This window comes from Micrasema longulum, unplaced genomic scaffold (genome assembly GCF_059751315.1).
Source record: "Micrasema longulum isolate JH-2025_06_02 unplaced genomic scaffold, ASM5975131v1 h1tg000887l, whole genome shotgun sequence".
Lineage (NCBI taxonomy): Eukaryota > Metazoa > Arthropoda > Insecta > Trichoptera > Brachycentridae > Micrasema > Micrasema longulum.
This window is the reverse complement of record NW_028278078.1, coordinates 188,199-211,833: the sequence shown is the minus strand read 5'-3', so window position 1 is coordinate 211,833 and position 23,635 is coordinate 188,199. Positions and strand designations below refer to the sequence as shown.

General features: G+C 32.8%; 1 protein-coding gene across 2 annotated transcripts in view; it reads left to right on the top strand.

Annotated features, from left to right (window-relative positions):
- Nucleotides 1-23,635, top strand: part of sdk (sidekick cell adhesion molecule) — a 146,441-nt gene that overhangs the window by 110,205 nt on the left and 12,601 nt on the right. For both annotated transcript variants that reach the window (XM_088231467.1, XM_088231466.1), the window contains exons 3-13: nt 15,476-15,652; nt 15,733-15,949; nt 16,052-16,752; nt 18,022-18,141; nt 18,285-18,452; nt 18,529-18,655; nt 20,379-20,674; nt 21,200-21,385; nt 22,582-22,994; nt 23,078-23,300; nt 23,379-23,575. In XM_088231467.1, coding sequence (XP_088087593.1) covers nt 15,476-15,652; nt 15,733-15,949; nt 16,052-16,752; nt 18,022-18,141; nt 18,285-18,452; nt 18,529-18,655; nt 20,379-20,674; nt 21,200-21,385; nt 22,582-22,994; nt 23,078-23,300; nt 23,379-23,575 — 2,825 coding nt within the window. The remainder of the gene's footprint in view (nt 1-15,475; nt 15,653-15,732; nt 15,950-16,051; nt 16,753-18,021; nt 18,142-18,284; nt 18,453-18,528; nt 18,656-20,378; nt 20,675-21,199; nt 21,386-22,581; nt 22,995-23,077; nt 23,301-23,378; nt 23,576-23,635) is intronic.

Below are 23,635 nucleotides of genomic sequence, written 5' to 3'. Positions count from 1 at the left end.
TTCACCGCACAGGGTCTACTATTCATCACGAAGGCGCTCAGCTGAATTATATATTACCAGCATTATGTGGCCTGCGCTCATCGCGCCCGTGTTTACCTAAATCCTTGACTCCTCGCTAAATCTAGCTTTCATACCATATTCACACTGTCACTGCCTGCAAGATGTCTTTCACCTCTTGATCGATGAAAAAAAATGCGGAATTTAATTAATATTCTTCGGTGTTTTCATTTTAGCGTAAAACATGTACAGTCTACTCTAATCTAGAATAAACTTCGCTATGTGTGCGTAACAAAAAGTTATTTAAGTTATAAATTATTTCAATGTGCGTGCTTACACGACCAAAAATTGTACGTTTCCTTGGTTCACCGACAGGCACTAATACAATAATCTAATATGCTTATTAAACATGAGAACGTACTGTACAATATTGTATCCACAATCCATGGTACAATCTCAGAAATTACTTTTCAAATGTAACGCAATAATATTCGAAAGTTATGGTATGATTTCTGTAATACTTGTGATTTTTTATTTAATTATCGTTTTAAAAAAATATATTTATACAAAAAACGTTAAACAAATAAATAGAAAGATTGTAAAATAATAAATCAAATTAATTAAATAAATAAACAAACTAAACAAATCAAAAATTAAAATTAATTTTTTTTACACAATAAAAATGAATTGAGTATGCAGAAGTGTTTACAAATTTATTCTTCATGTATTGGCAAAATGTCGGCCCATAAAAATTCTTTGACGTAAAAGCAAGTTCATTTCCCTTACCGAAAATGATTAGGGCAAGTCTGAAGGTCATAAAAAAGTCAATAAGATATTGTTTTAAATTGAATATTACAACAAGAATTATCTTCTTTTAAAAAAGAGAGAATACGATTCTATAAAAAAAGATTTCAACTAAAGTATTTCAACATTTTTTTTTTAAGTATTACCGAAGGCATAATTTTAAGTAGAAATAAAGGAGAATGTCACAAAAATGTATGTGATTTAAAATGCTTATATTTCTTTTCAAAATAAAATAAAAAATTTGGCTTTGGCCACTTTCATGTTCAATTTATTATCTTTAAATTATTACAACCAATTTTAGTTCAATACTTAGTCTTTATTGAGATCCCAGATACCTAAGTTTAGTCTGAATTTTAAACGGCGTAATCTGCCGGTCTAAAAGTAATTATATTTTAGTTACATAAAACTTTTAAGTATATTTTTTAACAGAAATACCTTTAAAAATATTGTTTTTATCAAATTTATGTTTTTTTATTTTTTTTATTATTGCGCGATTAAAAAAAAACATTATTTTTAAAATGGCAAAATCGTATGATTACTAAATTTTGCGTTCGTATTACCAGACTAAATCCTTAAGAAAAAAATTAGTCGCCTCCGAAGAATTAATAAAAAATTATAAAAATTTTAATTAAAGCAAAAATTGCTCGTTGGAACAAAACTTTTGTCTCTTTTAATGAGTAGATATGTGCACCGTGGGGTACTAGACCCGTCGGTACATACCGATGTGCCTACCTCAAATCTTGAAGATAGAGCGTTGGTAGTGTATTTTCGAAATCGTTAGGGAGAATTTATTTTCAACTATGACGTCAGAATGAAAGCATGTCATATTAGTGCGTAGATATGTGTACCGTGGCGTACGTTTCCCTTGGTACATATCGATGTACCTACCCAAAACTTGAAGATAGAGCGTCGGTAGTGTATCTTAGTAATCACCCGGAAGAATTTATCTTCAACTTATCTTACATCGTGTTATGTTCCCATGGCTAGTGTCTTGGACTCACGGCTCAAAGGTCTGTGGTTCGAATCCCACTCTACCCCTACTTGATTCCCATTTTTAAATAGTGAGTTATTTACAACTCATTGAAAATGGCCCTCAAAATGAAATATTTGGGTAAACCATAAAAACGCAAATATTTTATTTTTTTTAAACTGTGACGTCATGGCGAAAGTATGATGTCCGATTGTAATTGCGGCCGTGGTGCATAAAACCATATTTTAGACACCTAAGATACGCTTAAATTAAGAATGTTCAATATCAATATGAAAATGCGTTGTAGTAAGTTCGGGTTTTATGTTACGTGTTTATTATGACTTCTGTGTCTATTTAGTGACTACATTATTGGGTATTGTGCAATCGTGATGAGCATAACTTTAGGTTGACACGTATTTCTTCCTCCGTATAACATTAATAAGGAACAAACTTCGACCACCCTATCACAAACTAACTCCATAACTCTGGGAATGTTATACTGAGGCAGTGCTACTATTATTGTATCGTTTTGGTTCCCCGCTCTTGTTTTAAACTTTCTTGTCGTATATGTAAAATATTAGTCTGGCATTATTACGAATCAAACATTCAATTTATTTACTCTTCATCTGATAAGGTCTATCGAAAAGTGAACAACTCAAAGTTATAGAAAATTAACGAGTATGTACGAGGGAGTTGAGTTAAAATGCCGAAAATCGCGCAACATTTTTAACATGCCAGTTTCGTGTTTTATACGTCCTCTTAAGACATGTTTGCATAACATATTTAATATTCTACGCTGAGAACCATTAACAGTATTAAATATTATACATTACATTGTGGCTTTTACAAAACGGCACGCGGTAAAACTTTTCCATAAAGGCCCAAAGTTACCTAAACATTCTTCAGCTGGAGAGTTCAAAACCTTTGTTAATTCCCAACAGAGCTCCGAGAGGGTATGTGAGATGTAAGTGGTAAATAAACTATAGGATTATGGGATGACCTGCCTAACGTGGTGATGGATGGTTAGCGCGGCAGCGTACGCGATTCGGTGCCTCGATACTAAGATACGCATTACAATAATATAATCGTAATAACTTGATCGACAGATTTCTGCGCGTATTTATGTCTTTTATTATCTGTTGTGGGAAGTTAATACATATACTCTGAGGGTCAATCAACAACTAATGCCTCCTATTTTTTTCTGCGTAAATAAAGTTAGTTTAGTGAAAATTTTGAATTTGGCGCTTTTCCTCAAACCTTCTTCTACAGTCTACTGCAGTAGTAACTTCCTGCGTCAACATATGACAGCATTGCAGTAGCTTGCAAAATGCCCGGCATCGATGTTCGTATTAGACAGCGTTCTGTGACTGAATTCTTGAATGCAGAAGGTGAAACGCCCATTCGCATTCATAAAAGACTGAAAAATGTATACGGTGATGCAACAGTGGATGTCAGTACTGTTAAACGATGGGTTCGTCGCTGTAAAGAAGCTGAAGGACAATACCGTTGTCTGACGAAAAGTGAAGCGGCAGGCCGTTGACTGCCTCTCTCTCCCTCAAAGTTGGACCAAAACTGTGAAAATGGACGGATATTATATTGTAAAGTAAAAATTAATCGTCAATAGTGTAGTTTTTATGTTATTGCATTATAATTTCTTACAATTTTAAGGAGATAAAATGTGAGGCATTAGTTTTTGACTGACCCTCGTATATATTTTTTTACACTATATCCAAATTACAAAACAAATAAAAATGTTTTATGTGAAATAAATAAATTACGACGAAAATCGGCATAATTAATGTAAATAATTTATAAAGGTGCGTAGATTTTCACAGTCACTTTTATCAATATGCGTCATCTTTTTGGGTAATCCCGTGTGGGTTAGATTCGTTTCAACGCACAGTGGTTGGAAATCGAATCTGGCTAGAAATCGCTTATACTTGCTAGAAATGTGACTTTTCGTACGAATTCTAATTTTTTAAGTTTTTTTGGTGTTCGGTTGTTAGTTTCGACATTTTTTACGACATCAACAGACGGTTTTATTCATTTAACTTCAGACATTAATAAATATATTTAATAATACTAATAGAATTTCCTATGGGTTGTATATAAAAAAAAAATTATCATCATTAACTTTCCGCACCTAATGGTGCATAGGGCACTGGATTGATTCGCCAATCGCAGCGTATCTTGATATTTTTTTTGTTACATAAGGGTAAGATGATCAGTCTTACGCATCAGGTGCCGGTCCAGCGACTATGAAATATTCTAGAACCAACCCTTTTAAATAAATTTTTCATGTCAACCATGTCGGGAATCGAACCTGAGACCTCTTGTATGGTAGGCAAACGCACTGATCACTACACCACGAGGCCAACATAACTAATAATAAGCTGACTTAACTAATAACAATAATAGTTTTTAAAAAGTTACAATTAAGAAAAAGCACAAATAAAATTAATATTTTTTACCTTGATTGTTTTTTTTATTTAAATTATGTATTTTTTGTGCCTTAATTATGTTTAGGAAACTGAATGAATTAATAATAAAATTTGAGTTGTGGGATTTTCAAATACGCCTTATTAGAATGCACCAAGGGAATTTCGTATTATATTTTGAATATCAACAATTTCTAGAAATTTTAACCATCTGTATTGTTCATTAGGTGTGCGATTCAGATACGGGTTATAAGTGTATGATTAAGAAAAAAAAGGATTAAAATATTCTAGGGAAAACATTGTAATATTTGGAAAAAATGATCTTAACATTTATGTATTCAATTTAAAAAGCAAATATTCCTGGAAGTAATTCTCACGATTATTGGTAATTAGGAGTAATAGTTAATAAATAATCAAATGATCGATTCACATGAATAGATTATGATATTTTTCCTAGTTTAAAATGCGCATTAATATTAACAAAACTACAGTTATTATGAGTTTTTTAATAAACTTGAACGAAATAAAATAATTAGTGTTATTATCAAAGTTTTTTTTTGGCACCACAACAGGCCAGGAGGCCCAATTACAGTGATGAATTACATCACAGAACACCCAGGCTCGAGAAAAATCACGCTTATTTTTTGTGTTTTCACCGGGAATCGAACTCAGAACCTTCCGTGTGTGAGTCAAGCGTCTTGACCACTACACTACGGAGGCCGCCAAGTTTATTTAAATGTAAAAGTTAACAAATGACAAAGTAATTAATATAAAAACATTTTAACCGTGTAAGATTAAATTTTGTAACCTCTTTGTTTTTTGTCTTATATTTGGAAATAAAAACTGCTTTATGTTATTGGTTTGGTAAATTGATGTCTCTGGTTCCAAGAAATCGGAAAACGAAATGCATTTATTTAGTCACTTTTTTTATTTTTTATTAATCGATAAAGGGTTCTGTTGCTTTGGGTACATTTTAAATATAATTTATCAATACGAAATAGTACAATACATTTTTCGATAAAAAGGTTAACTTATTTTTTTAAATAGTTTCTTGTACTATCTCTAAAACATTATCTAATGTATTATTATTAAATGTCAGTAAATAATTGTTTATAACTACATACCGACTTTCCTATGTGTGTCGGTTTCGAGATGTACCTGTCTCTTCGTAAGGACACTAAATACACTATCATTTTTTTCAACTATTTTTCCCACAACATCAAACATAAAAAAATATGTATAATTAGTGCACGTAAATGTTAACTACTATGAGCATGTGTCGTACCAACACGTTGGTTTTATATTCTTGTGTAACTAGGAAGACGTTGCATGAACAGATAAACCAAAATCTTAAGTCTGGTCATGTTTAAAGCAGATAGAACCGAAGGGCATGTATGACAAGACGTATGAATGTAGAAGAAGCTTGGAATGTATGTCAGGATAGAGGTTTGTGGCGGTCCATCCTTTCTGCCTACCCCTACGGGGAAATGGCGTGATGGTAGTAGTAGTGCAACTAGGTACTATGGTAAAGATGTATAGTGAGATTTGCACGTTAGCGTGATCAGTGTCCTGACGAAACCGGTAGACAGAAAAGTAAGTAAGTGGTTACATATAATTATTGACTAACATTTAATAAAATGTTTTAAGTATTAAGAAGTCAGGCGCTGTGGCGCAGTTGGTAAGACATCTAACTGTGAAACTAGCATCGCGGGTTCGATTCCCGCCAGTTGCAAGAAAAAAAATCCAAGAATGATTTGTTCTCAATTGGTCTGGGTGTTGTGGTATATTTTTCATAACTTCCTTCCATATCTCATTTCCTACCTGCTGACAAGCCTCTAAAGAAGAGGCTTAGCGGGTTATTCCTTTAAAAAACAAAAATATTAACTCGAAATGCAACAGAAATGCGCGAATCGTTAAAGACAATCCTTCTAACAATTGAGTTGTTTGAAAGGAAAATAAGCGATATTAACCACAGTAGCGCACGATGGCAACTGTTTTTTTTTAAATGTTTTTCAATCTAATCACTTTGTAGTATAATATAAAATTAAAATAAAAGGTGTACCTTGCAGAGAAAAAACTGCAGGTCGACTCAAACCTCGTGTACATTTTTATTTACTTCATAAATCGTATTTTTATTTGAAATCATTAATTGTATTTAATTATTGTAAAATTGATTGATAAATAATAAATTATTATCAACATGCCTCCAATTGACATATTGATATTAAAGTTTAGAACTTTTTTCTTAAACTTTGGATAAAAGGCGTTGTAAAATCGGGTAAGCGAACGTGACTTTTTCAACACAGAAACGTTTGTGAATTTAAAGGCAACTTTGATAGCGCCCCTACGGATAAATAGTGTTGCTAAATATTTAAAAAAATATATTTTCTGAAATTCGGGACATTTATAAATACATTTAGTAATATTACTGGGTATTAAAAAATATTTTGAAAATTGATGGACGCCTAGTCAGATTTGACATTCCAACCACTGTGCGACGTTTCGACTACCGTTGCAGGAGCCACCTTAAGCTTAAACTTTACTATGTGATAATCATGCGGTAAACATAGTTTACTCTGAAGATGGCCCCTGCAACGGTAGCCTAAACGTCGGAATGAATCCAGCCTACACGAGATCACCCAAAAAAGACGATGCATATAAATAATATATATTTGTACATAGATGTTGGTATAATACTAGGTATAGAAAACGAATACCTGCTTCCTACGCATTAGATAAAAAAATGTTTCTTGCAGGTTTATTTTTATTTATCTTATTGACGAAATTGGTAAAATATATAATGTTTAGAAAACAAGGTGTTTTCTTTATTTTTCTTCCGATTTTCTAAAACTATCTTGAACCTTTCACGTCTTGACTTTCTATAAAAAGCTTACCTACCGTAAATTCGAATAACAAGACAATCAGTATAAAAATGTTTCTCGTGAAAGTACTTAAAACTATAAACAAATATAGACACAGGGAGATTATCTTTTCCGCCTGTAAAAAGTGTTGCCTACTCCCACGCACAACGAACGTACATTATTGTTCGTACATAGGCACAGGGCACAGGTACTTCTCGGTAGTTCGGCTTATATTGTATTTTTTGCTTCCCAAGTAATATGAACTGCTATAAAATAGCGAGAGTCTCTAGAAGTTACTAAGGGAGAAGAGAAATTTATTCCAACAATTTCGAGCCAATTTTACCTGGCAGATAGAGTACGATGGGACTAGCGCACAGCAGGTAGTTATACAGTGCAGACCTGTAGACTCCCAACTCAGTCGGTTGATAAAAAATAGGGCACATAAAAAATAGACCTACGCACCGTTCGTCCATGAACGTTATATTCTCTTATTTTCTCCTCGATAAGGGTTCCTAATAGCGTGAGGGATTGTTCTAATTTAGATCTGTACAAAGCGGCCGTAAATTATTGTAAAGGAGGCACAAATAACTGGACTTACTATTTTAATTAAGGTATTCTCAATACTTCCCGAATAAATGTGTTAATATTTAACACCCGAGAGCATTCAGTTATTTCCAAGTTGCTACGAATCTTTTGATTGAATTTTACTTTTATAATTTTACATTCTTTCCCTGCTAGTCTCATCCTTATTATCACGTTGAGTGCATTCCGTCATTCGGTGCTGCCATAAGCCCGTTATACTTAGTGAAGTCAATTTTAATAACAACAAAGTATTCTTAGCTTTCAAGCCAGAAATTTGCGAACACTCCGAGATCTGAACTATTCGTATTCTTGAAAATGAAGTGAGGTACCATTGAAACCATAATGTTATGTTTTTTATGATAATTAAATTACACCCTAAAATACTTCCTCAATATGGGCTTCCGATGAGGTTTTTTTTACGACATCCGTTACAAAATATCACCCCTCAGAATGTAACGTAGGTCAGGTCGGTGTACATCCGATTTCCGATGTGCATCGCTTCAGTTGGCTGGCAGGAGGCAGGATAAACGATAGTAGTGATGGTGGTATGTGGTTAAATACACACCCCTGCATTATTGAAAACGAAAAGGGACGAAGCCAGTAATTCAATCTTCACCTAGCTTAAATTTTAACTAAAGTTCCGAATATGTACATGTACATTGTACCTATTTGGTTTTTTATACTCCAAAACATTAAAATATGTGTGAATAAGATTAATTTTTCTACATTTTCAAATACACAAATAAATTACCCAAAAATGTTTTACGCGCGTTTTGCGAACTTTGGTCCCCATTTTCTTATTATATCGAGTGTCTTATGCCTTCCCCTCAATCCCGCTGTCTATTTACATAAATTATTGAAAGCATGTTCAAGTGCTTCAAATAAATCCTTTGTAGATCTCGCGCTGGCAGTAGCGGTACCTATACTCGCACTAAGGACTAAGGGCTGTCTGCCTCGCTCCTTGTTGTTCCTCCCTCCACACGTGTCGGCTTCACACCACCCCGCGGCATCCTGTGGGAAAAAATCATGTAACCGGCTGAAAGCTGGGAATTTCACTACAAGAAACAAATCAACATTTATACATGCCTCGTTTGAATACGCGCATCTTGTCTCCGGTTTTTTGTTCTCGAACGTTTGTATTCCGGAGAGTTTTTTATGAACGTAAATTGAATCCATCGCGGATTTACTTTGCCGAAGATTATGCCATTGAATATCGCATTATTATAATATAATACCTAATATATATGGGGAATGGATTCATTAGCAAAATCAGTCGATCTTTATATTTTTAATGCGGGTACCGGTTTACCTACATAAAGACGTCTTTCCAATTTCTTATTGCGAAAACTCGCATTAAGGGATCCCATCTCGCTGCCAATCCGATTACACCCCGTCCCGACCATTATAAGCTGGCTGAAGCTTTCCGTGTAAATTTTATATTTAGATGCATCTTACGTGGATACGATATTAACTTTTTCCCAGAAGTAGGACGGCGCATCCAACCGGAAAGTAAATACATATAATATATTATATCTTTTATATATATACCATACGAGATCTGCATCATGTCATAATCAATTGTTTTTACGATATGTACATAATAAAAAACTAGTCTTAATAGTCGGATTAATTTCTGCCGAGTAAACCTATAACGCGATACCTTTAAATACATACTTTAACTATATAACAAACTTAAGGCATTGTGTAGTAGTACAAGCGCAAACGATAATGAAAACTTCTAAATGTGCAGTTAGCTAGGTCGCGTCCGCCATTAAGTAGGATTTACTACATCGCTTTAGGAATTCGTGAGAAATGAAGTTACACTGAAACATTAAATTCATTTCTCTGAAATACGTTACGCATTTTATTGAAATTTCTTTCTTATGGTCAGTTGATTTCTTTAAAAGAGATTTTATATCAAACAACTGAATAGCACATTATTCCTTTGAGCTTCTTAAGGTGGGTAGATATATGTAGTTTTAATATCGTAGAAAAGTACAAGATTTTTTCATAGAAGCCAGAGATAAATTAATATATCGAGGCCGTACTGACAGAATGTGGACAGAATGCATGAAGTCAACAGTCTTTATATATTTCAAATATTTAAAAATATAGGTGCAAGATGTTGATTTCAAATTTTATGCTATAATAAAGATTACTCTTTCAAAATTAAATTGATAATAAAATGAAAGAAAATTCTGGGAGAAATAATGCGTTGAAAGAATAAAAAAGCTTTAAATGCGATTATCTCGGAACTTGTTTTAATGACTTAATGCATTCTGTCAGTACCTAAAACCTCGATATTTTGCCATACAATATATAATTATAGGTATATAGTTTTACTGTTAAAACGGAACTATTTATAAATGTTTTCAAAACTTCAAGTGCTTAAATGATTTTAAATGAATTCACATTTAACAATATTTTGTCAACTCTAGTATTTTTTTAGTGAGATGTGTAAAATTGTTTATTTATAAGCTTAATTTTTAACATATTACAATAGAGATAAAGAACATTTTAGAGAAGGTAATATGGAAGTCTAAGCATTTACAAGGCTTATGACCTGTCATTGGCTGGTTTAAGTGGCCACTTTACACACTGTGTAACATTGTAACATGTAATGAGCCCTATATTACCTTCTCTAAAATGTTATTAATCTCTGTTGTAATATGTTAGTATTAACAGCTCCCCAGGGAGTTGAATCCAGTCCTTGTCTTAAAAAATTTGGACAAACTCAAAATATTGTTGAAGCTTGATTATTGTTTTATTTAGATATGTGTTTGGACTTATGTAGATTCAAAAGAATCTCTTTCGAATTTTCTAACTTAACTTTTACAAATAATGAACAAATAAAAAAAAAATTGATGGCCCTATCCTATCATATACAATATTATCAACTTAATTAATCGTCGTATACAATATTATTAACTTAGTTAGTCGGCCTCGTGGTGTAATGGCCAGCGCGTTTGCCTGCCATGTAAGAGGTCTCGGGTTCGATTCCCGACATGGTTGATATGAAATATTTATTTAAAAGGGTGTTTTCACACTAGAATATTTCATAGTCCATGGACTGGTACCTGAAGCATAAGACAAAGCATCTTACCTTCATGTAACAAAAATGATCAAGATATGCTGCGATTGGTGTACCAATGCAATGCCCTATGCACCATTAGGTGCGGAAAGGGAATTATGATGATAAATTAATTAATTAACTTACACACATTAATTAAATTTGACTGTTTTTTTTTTTTTTAGAAAATGAAATCTTTGCATTCTTATGATTTACCCAAATATTTCAATTTTGGTGGCCATTTTCAACGAGTTGTAAATAACTCACTATTATAAAATGGAAATCGAGTTGTGGTAGAGTGGGGTGCGATCCTCGGATCCATGAGTCCACGACACTAGGCACGGGACCACAACCCGAGTTAAATTGATTTCATTGTGTGTTTTGTAATATAAATAATATAGATGTATATAAATACCTTGTTTTTAAAACTGTCTGAATATTTGTTAATTATGTTTGTTTTTTAAGTGAGTCTTCTTTGTTTATTCTCAAATGTAATAAAAAAAAAACTAAATTGTTAATTGTCCTCGGCACGGGAAACCCCAGTGAGGTCACATTATTTTTATTATTAATTATAGTTTGTAAGCGAAAAATATGAATAAATAAATAAATAAAAAAATCTCTTTATTTTAAACTGACGAAATGTTTTTTCAAATATTATTCTAAATCAATGAATTATTTTTAACCAGGCTGACTATTGATGAATTGTTATTTTTGCTATCGCAAGATTTATGCTTTTGTAATTTGTTTCTTGCAATAAATTAAAAAGATAATAAGTTTGTTTGTGCGGGCATCATATATCACATATATTATATTTCATCATATCTTGATAAAAACATTTTATGAAAGTAATATTTTGAATTATTAAAAATAATTCAGATATGCATATTAAGGCATATACTTTTGCACGCGTTACTTGGTATTTTAGCAAAATCAACTAATAATCATTATAAATTTACAAACTACGAATATACTAGTTACTAGTTATTGCTTTCTATTCTGATTTATGATGAATATATGAGTTGAAACACTCCTACTTAATTATCTAATTTTAACCAAACTTTTGCGAATGTACAAATTAAAAGAAACACTCGTATTTTGAACGGTTTTTTTACTGTCAAGCTTTAGATTAACTGTTTTAGGGGATTGAAAAAAGCTTTTAATAAAATATATTCATGAAAACTTATTGTATCGCCTGACTTTGATGAACACAAATTAACTTTTAGGCGGTTAATACGTTATTGGAGGAATTAAATATCTCTTCTCTCTGGCTGTTCATTGATATTGATTTAGTCCTTTCTAAGTATGGCTTAGAGTTTGTTTTATATTCCACTACCTATACTCATACAACGTGCTAACATTGTAATATAAAATTGTAACTTTTTCGCTTTAACTTGTATCGCTCATCTTTTTCCGCGTTGTATAATAATTCTGGAGTTTTTAATCAAACTTTGTTTTCAGTAGGGGCAATACACGTGAGAATATTCAGCGAAAATACAAAATGTAACACTAAAACATCGAGTAATCTGCGGTCCGTACCCCCCCCCTTTTATTCAAATCTTGTTAATAATATGGCTGTTTAAATACTTTACTTTTGAAATACGTATTTGTTATTTTACATTTTTGTTGCACCTCAGCAGGCCAGGAGGCCCAGTTACAGTGGTGAATCACATCGCAGAACACCCGGGCTTGAGAAAAAATCTATTTCCTAAATGACTTCTTACATATAAATGATTATTTTTTAATTATATAACCACAGTCCACTCAGATCACATTTATTTATGACATACATTACACGAGACATACACAATGCGTAACTGTTGTGGTTTGTTTGAAGTAGGGGACATCCGCAATGAAAAAGGCCGCTTATATGCAAACTTCAATTTTATTAAAACTGTACACACTCGTATTTAAAACAAAATTGTTGATTAAATTATTATAAAATAATAAAAATATAGTTTTTGTAAAGAACTCAATTTGTCTGTTTCAAAACACCGCCACTTTGAAAAGGCTAATGGGTGTGATGAAATGGACATAGGAATGAAATGAAAGATTTATCAACTTAAACACAAATTCCGGTGGAGTTATTTTGGTAAGAAATAGTATCAAGCATATATGACAGTAATTATACATTAAACACGGTGAGACATGAGTATAAATAATTATCAGTGAAGATAAGCAAATATTTTTTATTAAATTAATACATTTTTGACATAGTTATTTCAGGAGCAATTTTGACAGGAAAAAATACGTATGCCTTAAAAGGCATAAATAAATATAAATAGGTATAAATACCACATGTCTCGTGACACACCATAGAGAATATAGTGCGCATTTCTATTTTTTTCTAGCGTATCGGTGATCACAGCACTTTTAAGATTTCTTGTTCTCACACGGGTTTGTTTTCTCGGAGAAGCTTTCGGGAACGGACGTATATGTTCTGATGATATTTGTGAATGGTGGGATGTCGATGGTTGGTTTGATAATTTGAAGTAGATGTATCGGTACTAAGAATGTCGTCTACACGCATTATTGTGGCAGATGGTTGTATAGAACCAGGAATCGCCCTGTCATATGATCATTCATCCACTAGGTATATTTTAAAATAAAAATAATATTCAGATAATAAAATACACTTTTCGATATCTCTTTAAACTAAAATAATCAGACTAATAAGTCATACGAGTAAAGAAATGACACTCATTGCGCAATGAATCGGCCGTTCTTTTCATAGCGCAGTTATCCGGCCGATTCGATGCGTACATGTAGTTTGCAAATCATATTGACAAAAATACCTGTGAATGATTTTATATAAAAATATGAGTAATTGCAATTATTTCTGCTATAACATGTAAATACAACAATAAAACTTATTTTGAGAATCCAACATCATCTTGGTATGTCAAAGGTAAGTGCATGATGGGCGCCGAGAATGCTTACGTCGGCGTCGCATCAAAAGCTACAGCGCGTCGAAAGTTCCCTCGACTTTTCAGACCTTCGCCGAGACATTAAGAATTTTGGATGGAATTGTTACCGGAGATGAAATGTGGGTCTATCATTATGAGTCTGAATTAAAACAAGATTTCATTCAGTGGCACACCGCCCCCAACAAGTTCGTGGTATCGCAAGCAGCCGGAAAGGTCACGGCTACTGTTTTTTGGGATATAGAGGATATTCTGCTGATTGACCATAAGAAAAATGGTGACACTATAATTGGAACACACGACGCTAATCTACCGAGGCAATTTAAAAAAGCTGTCAAGGGGAAAAGGAGAAAGAGGAATAATTACCGAAGGTCTCTCGCTTCTCCAGGACACCGCACCTCGAACAGGAGCAATGTTGCAATGACTGCTCTTCACAAATGTGGCATCCAAATATTAAACCACCCTGCCTGCAGTCCAGACCTGGGCTCGTCCGACTATTATTTATTCTCAAATTTTAAAAAAAATCTTCGAGGAAAGAAATTTACAGGTGATGAAGAAGTCAAGTCAGCAATTTCAGCTTATTTTCAAGACGAAAGACAACACATTTTTTTTCGAGGGTATAAATGAATAAGTTAATCGAAAGATCTCAAAAATATCAACACATTTAAACCAAATCTCGAGGATTTTATTCTTATTTTATATCTCATTGAAAAACTTACATTTTTCATTTAATTCTGATTGATTTTTTGAATTCCGTTTCCGCGTATTTTAACAAGACTGTTGATAATATATTATATGTGTATGTGTTTAATACAGGTGTTAAATTTTTTCCCATTATTACCGTAGTCGTTGTTATAAGATTTTTCAAAAGTGCATAATAATTCCACATAAATTCTAGAGTTCGTATAGATTGCCCACTGATTGCAGACTTCACAACCGCTGTAATTTATTCGTGGCGCGCGATTATGAACGGCTATCTTCATCGGTAAATACTGCGGCGGTATAAACTAGTATAGATATTTATGTACGAAAGTGGGACTATTTGTAATAAAATTCCAATTATATTCGTCGGTAATCGGTAATTGAACATGTTTAGAAAAAAAAAATCTAAACCTATTGTATTTTTCATACAGAAAACTTCCTTTTACTTTGTAGATAAAATTGAATATACATTTTAACTTCCCATCAGAATACGTACCATGGTACCCATCCCATATTTACTTTATTTTAATAAAAGCTGTTGACAAAACGTAAATAATTATTATTTACAACAAATATTATACTATGTTTAGTTACATGTCTGGATACGTAGTTTATAAAATAATTGCACCCCTTTTTTGTATTTTTTTTAAATAGGTACATACTCATCTTTGTCATGCTATTTAGGGTGAAAGTTAGATGGGAGGGAATAAATAAAACAATAAAAATTAACCATATCCCTGCGAGAGATTAATTACAAAACTATTGCTTCTCTAATTTGTACTTTTGAAATAAGTCAAAAGTCATCTTTTGTTGTTTAAGTTAGGTGCATAGTTACAAAATTTTATTTGTTAATTATAATTTAACAATAGACTTTTTGTAAGTCAATCATTTTTCGAACATTAGGTGCTTTTAATGTTGTTGAATTATTTTTACTATATTTGAGTATCAACTCCTTCATAAATAAAAAAATATTATTGAATGATCGAGTGATACTTCAAAACACGTAGATATAAAAAGTATATTTTTTATTGTTTTGTATAAAAAGTTCTAAATATTTAAATTTATTTTCGTATAAAAATACTAATAATTTAGCACAGCAAAATATTTTTTGTTTTTTTTTTTGCATCTAGGTATACCTCAGCCAATGTACCGCTGGCTAAAGGACGGGCAGCCAATGGGTGACTTCAGCTCTGAGTTGTTCTATAAGATTCACAACACTAAAAGGGCTGATGCTGGAATCTACCAGTGTATAGCCAAGAACGATGTAGGAGCTGTGTATAGCGAGAAGAATCGTGTCACCATTGCATGTATGTATCAATTGTTATTTATTTGGAAGTTGAATAAAATTATTCTTGAAATTGAGGAAATACAATTTTATTTTTTTTAGACATGGGAGTGTTTAAGGATGCCACGGACAAAGTAGTTTCCGTGGAGTCAGGTGATGCGGCAATTATAGATTTGCCCGAAATAGACTCCAATCCTGCTCCTTCTGTATTCTGGCAGGATGAAGATGGTCCACTACGCTATGATCAGAAGTATGCTGTAACTTCCAATCATCAGCTTGTTATTCTTTCTTGTTCTAAGGAAGATGACAAGGCCTATAGGTATTGTATATCCAATGAATTATAATCTTTAATTCTAAAACCGATTTTGTTGACTTTTTAATCCGTAATATGGATAATTAATTCCGATATAATATTTTATAGGGCTCGTGCAATCAATACCCAGTTAGGAAAGGAAGAAAATAGTCCATTTATTGCTCTTAGAGTCATCGGAGATACAATTAAAGAAATCCCTCCGGAGATAATCATTAAACCCAAAGATACTCAGGTGATCAAAGGGCAGGATGCAAACCTACAATGTATCGCTAATGCTAGACCGTTACACGAGCTTGAAACCTTGTGGTTCAAAGATGATATGATTATTGAAACAGCAGGAATAACATACAACATCAACGATCCTTGGAATAGAACATTGACATTAATATCTGTCAGCTTAACACACACTGGCCAATATACGTGTCAAGTTCGACTTAAAACTGGAGGGTATCCAACCCTTACATCTAGCGCAAATGTTTTTGTACAAGAGAAACCTGTTTTCTTGAGTAACATAAAAACAGAAACTTTAGGAGAATATGGATCTATCGTAAAACTGGATTGCGATGTTCAGGGTGTTCCTCCTCCTGGAATCACTTGGTATAAAGATGGGAAAAAAGTTGGCAGCGCCGGCAGTTTTCCTGATGATAATCAGATCGAAGAAGTAGAACACGGAGGCGGTCGATATGCTGTAGAAGAAGACCGATCATTGGTTGTTAAAGGCTTGAAGACAGAAGACGTGGGAATATTCCAATGTATAGCTGATAATGAGGCTGGGGAAGCCTCAATTTATACATGGCTCAAAGTGAAAAGTAAGTTTCTCTAAAATAACATTTCTTTATTGAATAATCCAAATTATCTGATTTTTGTCTCAATAAATATAATACAATAACATTGATTAATATGCTAACTAAATTACTTTGACTGGTCCAGTGGGCAAACGGTATAGAAGAGCGACCCAACCGAAAATCATCCGAATGAGAACATCTGACAAACAATTAAAGCATTTCCGTTTTGATTCAGGCAGTAAGAAAGATTTCATTTTGAATAATGATAAAAAGTTTCAAAAGTAGTTGAAACATTTTACTATCAGCACCGCATTATTAGAATTCAACACATTTTTCAAAATCACTCCTTTATTTCTGTGTGTTTTATTTTAGTGTAATGAGTTTTGTGTGTCTATGATTTCTAGGAATCATAAATGTTTCATAGGAATTGTGAATGATAATAACTTATTTTATAATGCTTGGATAAAATGAGTAATGCAGTGTCATTAATTGCCATTGTTCTTCACATTGTCAATTAATCATCAATAAGATTTCTCTCATTTGTTATTCACAATCGCATATTGTAGTCCAATTTTCATTTACTTAGAACTACACAGTTATGTTGTGTGCACTACTTTTTTACATTTAACTGATTATTTTAGTAATTTTTTTTTTCAAGGTGATTTAATTTGCTATAGGATATAAATCAATTTTGTAGTCCTAGCAAGTTCAGAATATATTAAATAATTTTCCACTAAGATCTTCATAACTATTATATATTAATTTGGTTTTATTTTACTAACTTTTGTTGATTTTGTGATCTATACTAATACTACTAGATTTTGTATGAAGTTATATTCCTCATGATATTTTATAACCATTTTTTATTTATCAAAATAGTTATACATTTCACTTAAACTGGCTGCCAATAATATACCTGTACATTTTATTAGTTTCTCAAATAACATCAATTCACCCAGTATGTATGCATTTAGTATTTTGAAAAATATAGGGAATAGAACTTTAAATGGATTCTATTGATTATACAATTTTATTTTGTCTGTTGCTCAGCCTCAGATTTTTTATTACTACACAGTATTTTATAATTTACTTTATTATAATGCATCACCTAGTGCATGTTTTCACTACTAACAACATTAGGTGACTAGAATTTTATCTTCCACGCACAAGAAAACAGTCTGAATGCAATTATTTGTTCGAATTTCATATTATTTTCTTGTATTTGGATGTTAATGTCACATATTTTGAGTGTGTTGTGGTATTTGTAAATTAACTTATGTGTGTGTACGCTAGCTTCGCTGCCATTACTGGAACTGGGGCCTTCCAACTTAACCGTGTTAGATGGAAAGGATGCGACCCTTTCCTGCCGAGCCGCAGGTGCCCCGACTCCCAATATTACCTGGTATTTTAATGGTATGTAAAATCCCTTGTAATTTAGAACCTTTTTGCACTGTGTAAATATTTCCCAATTGAATGTGTTAAAAATAATGTATGTATACAATAAAAAAATATAAATAATATAATTTATTATTCCCCTTTTATTGATATATTTTTAGATACAACAATTTTGACACCTTCGAAAGATGCCAGTGGTCGGGTGCAAATATTGGATGAGGGTGATCTTTTGATAGCTGGAACATCTACATTAGATACTGGAAAATATAAGTGCATTCGTGCCAACGAGGCTGGATTTGTTGAGGGAGAAGCATTTCTTCAAGTGATGGGTAAGAATTTCCCAAAAAAATTAATTACATGATTTTAATTAATGTTTATTTTTATAACAACCATTTTTTGTTTTAGTACGGACCCAAATAGTGGCTCCTCCCGTTGATACCCGAGTACTGTTGGGTACCACAGCAACTCTGCAATGTAAAGTTTCGAGTGACGCAAACGTTCCTTACAACATTGACTGGTTTCATAATAAGCAGTAAGTTTTCACATTTACAGTACTTTTCCTAATATTTTGTGAATTCTAGTGCTACCACCAACAATGCGCTAGTTGCTTACCGAATGTCAAGTACATATCACGCGCGCATTAATGTTGTATGTATACAATTCAGCAGGACTTTAATTTTAAGACTATTTGTGTAAATATTTTTAAAAAATAAAAATAAGTGATTTGGCATCTAGATAAGTTTGTAGTTTTGTGATAACCATATGTGGGTATGTCAACATCAAGAATTTATTGGTTGTAGACGCCTTCAAAGAATCCAGGAAATAGATTGACTATTGATTCATTACTGTTAGCAATTTTGGTATCGAAGTGTAATTCTGGAGAAATATCAGTACTATCTTTGTTAAGTTTATTTACTAATTTCCACAAATTTTTCGATTTCAGAGCTGTATTTTCTAAAAAAATTTATGTGAGCTGAATAACACGATTTTGATAATTCTTTTGATTTCTTTCTAGAATTTCTGAATTCAATGTAGTCGTCAATACACTTTGTTTATACTTTTTGTGTAGATACCTCTTTTTTTTTTAGCAAATCCACAAGTTCATTTGAACCCATGCTGGATAAGTTCTGCTCTTAGGTATAAAATATGGTACATGTAAATTAATAAGGTTTTTTTTTGTATAAGTTAGTGATTGATTGTTTAATATTTTTATCAAGTAAAATTGACCAATCTGTGATTTCTAATTGCTCTTTTATAGATTTGAAATCTGCAGTTTTTTAGTTAAGACCCGTTTTTACGTAATTTAGGTTTATTTGGGTTATTTTTAAGTTTAAAATGTAAGGGAGGATGATGATTATCCGCGGGTAAAAGTGGTTCCTTTGATCTTTCAACAAGCATTGTAGGGCAGTTTGAGAAAACTAAATCGAGAAGACGTCCATTAATGTTATAGATAAAATTATGTTAGAATAAATTATGAAAATTTACCATGTCCAGTAATTCTTTTGCACGGTCATTTTCACTTTCATTACACTATATTTAAAAATCAGGTTCGGAAAGTTGTAGTCTCCAATTAGAAATATTTTTGAGGTGTTGTATTTTAGGAGGAGAGATTCAACGTCAAAGTAATTGTGGCGCCTGTACAATTCTACATCTGAGAGTGGAGAAATGTATATTGCTTCTAGAATTATGTTTTCAGCGGAGGTTTCAATTTTTATGAAAATTTGTTCTAGATTCGGGTTATTTGTTTTAATAATTTTAGGTGTAATGTCTTTGTTGACTGCTATGAGTACTCCTTCTCCACGTGCCTTATCACTTGATTTTGAGGATCTGTCACCAGCGGTAGGTTTTGTGATTGGTGAAACCTAGCTCTTCAGTTTTGAGGACGGTATTAGTATTTAGGCTTGTTATAGCAAAATACGACTTCATCATAAAAAAATAAGCGCGATATATCAAGTTTTGTATTCTATCCGGACTCATGTGACATCAATAGAGTTAATACCTCCATGGAAAATTTCAACGATAATTTTTTTTATTGAAAAAAATTGTCACATTGAATATTTAATTAGTCTTAGTCTTTTTTAGTATTTTAATGTCTATGTTTTAGTTTTAAATACGAATTACTATGCTTCCTAAATATTAATTTTTTTAAATAAAACTAAATATTATCCTTATATGTTATGTCATAAAACTAATAAATGTACCTTAATTATTATAATGTGTTAAATATATATTTTTTAAAATATTATAACTTGTAGGATAATGGTTTCGGGATCTCGAGTTTGGGTGGGTCCTGATGGCAGCCTGGAAGTGAGTGCCGTGCGTGCCAGTGACGCAGGCGACTATACATGCTCTGTGACCTCTCCCGGGGGTAACCACACCCGCCACGCCATGCTCTCTGTCATAGAACTACCCTTCGCCCCTACCAACATCCAGGCAGTCCGGCTCGATGGACCTTCTATCAGAGCTATCAACATCTCTTGGACTCCTGGCTTTGATGGAAATTCTCCTATCAAGAAATTTATTGTGCAGAAGCGCGAAGTACCTGAATTAGGTAATTTACATCTTCATTTTTATATGAATACATAACTTTTAAACACTATTTTTTCTTGGCATATATTACAACAGAGATGAAGAATATCTTTCAGAATGGAATATGGAAGCCTAAGCATTTACGGGATTATGATCTGTCATTTTCCGGCTTAAATGACCACTTTAGATACTGTGTAACATTAATATTTTTTTCAATTCTTCCATCTGTTCATTTTTGTAAGGTTAAAGAGCTGAAACCTTTATTGAAGTGCGTAAGATTTATCTGACTAAATGTTTCTTCTACATACTAGGCAATGTCTGAAAATGTTTTTTCTCGTACCAGTATTTATCAGTAACAATATTTTGTAAATGTGCAATGTTTTTGCATTTGCCTCAATGAACTGAAAATAATATTCCTTCAAATTATAGTGAATGTTTGTCATCAAAATATAATTCATATTATAAAAGTATGTCATTATTGTCAACGATATTTTGTGTTTGTCCAAATTTTTGTAGACTAGGACTGAAAACATTATTGTATTTTTAGGTCCTATTCCAGACCCTCTACTGAACTGGATTACGGAACTCAGCAATGTTTCTTCTTCGAAGCGTTGGATTTTGCTAACCGGTCTCAAAGCGGCTTCAGCATATCAGTTCAGGGTATCGGCTATCAATGCCGTGGGAGAGGGAACTCCGTCAGATCCAACCAGTGTTGTAACACTCCCGCAAGAAGGTAAATAATAACTCTATCACATTTTCTATGTTATCATGCGCACAAGTTCTGTAGTTCAATGTCCAAATGCTACATTGATCTTAGATTTTCTAAATCATTCTATCCATCCAATTTTTAAAAAGTATTGGATTTGCTTTGTCACCAATTGGCTCTGTTTGTACTTAATTTTTATGTACAATAAATCTAAAAGCACATAATAGATGCTACCATTTTCATATGAATGGACAAATTGACCAACATACAGTCATCAACAGATACGAGACTAACTCGCTTTAAGTGCTATGAATAGGCTGGTTTATCGCTTGGTTTTTATTAATATTTCAATAGGGATATGCAAAATTATGATGAAATAGTTTTCAGTGGATCTTATTTAACATTATCATAGTATCAAAATGTTCCAAATTCATCCGCTAGATACTGATGTCTAAACTAAATAGAAAATGACATTAGCAAGTGCTTGAACATTTCTCTTATGTAAAGAATCCTTAGTTACTGGTGTTGTATTGTTACACAGCCAGCGACTTGATATGCTGCCAAGGTATTATTCTGCTTGCCTAGTAATCAGTTTCATGTTGACACATTTCACCATTTATCTTTTCACATTTTCACACAATCTTTCATTTCCCATAACTTTTTTTTACACAATATGTTATTTACATTCCATTTCTCATTTGAAATATGTATTAAATTGTGTTCATAATAATGACATATTTGTGCTATTTTTGTTGTAATTATTATATTAAGTTCACATGTTAGGGATTTTTACAAATTATTTTATTATATTTTTGTCACAATAGTCTGTCTCTGTGGAATGCCTTTTCTCCTAGTTATTGTTTCATTTTTAAAACATTTATAATTTACATATAAAAATTAGTTTATTTTGCATGTATTGCACTAATGCATAACATGTAAATGTTGTATGGTTATTATTGCAATGTCATTAATAAATATTTTTTTATATTTTTGAGATATCAAGGTTTGGTATTCTATAGGTATAAGTTTTACAGTCTCTATCTATGGCATGGGTGAGTGCTAACAGCACTTCCATATTCATAAACCATTACATACTTGGCATGCTTATCAATGTTGGTATTTTTAAATTGCTTGTTCTTAAATGTTATTTTGGTCAAATAAATGTGTAATATTATATTATGTAATAATGTAGTGTTTCTCATAATATTCAATGTATCCCACAGCACCATCCGGTCCTCCTCTGGGATTTGTAGGGTCAGCGAGGTCGTCTTCGGAAATCATAACACAATGGCAACCACCGATGGATGAACATAGGAACGGACATATTCTGGGTTACGTAATTCGCTATCGTTTATACGGGTACAATCACAGTCCGTGGACTGATCAAAATATTACCAACGCTGCACAGAGAAATTATCTCATCCAAGATCTGATAACTTGGAAAGACTATACCGTACAAATTGCCGCTTACAATGACAAAGGAGTCGGTGTGTTTACGGATGGTGCCAAAATTAAAACTAAAGAAGGTGTACCGGAAGCCCCACCAGTCAATGTAAAGACCGTACCATTCAACTCTACGGCGATTTCAGTTTCCTGGACACCTCCAGATCCGCAGAAAATTAATGGAATTAACCAAGTAAGTTATCGATCCATTTAATTTAAAAATAAAATATAATCATCAAGTACCTTTTATAAAATTTTGACATTGTTCATTTTAAGGGCTACAAACTGCAAGCCTGGCGTTGGGATCCAGAACAGGAGATGAATGTGGAGAAAAAAGTTATGAGTGTTCCTCCTAGTTTGCTGGACCCCTTGGCAGAACAGACAGCAGTAATGGTCGGACTGGAGAAGTTCACCACCTACAACATAACAGTCGTTTGTTTTACTGATCCCGGTGATGGTGAACGTAGTGAATATATCCTAGTCACGACAAGTCAAGACGGTATGTATTTAACCAATGACCCGATTTCTATTCGATGCTTTACATCTTCATCGGTCTTTATATCCATTTGTTTTACAGTTCCTGATGAAGTTGCCAGTCTTCAATTTGATGAAGTATCAGATAGAGCCGTGAAGGTGGTTTGGTCACCACCCAAACAAAGTAACGGTGTTCTCACCGGATATAGACTTAAATATCACGTAAAAGAATCAATAAATACACAAAGAGAAGAAATTTTCCCAGCCAACATCACATCGGTCAAGATAGAACAATTGGAGGTAAGAATATTTAGCAAAACAATTTATATTTCTTGACCATGTCATACCCATCAAATGTCC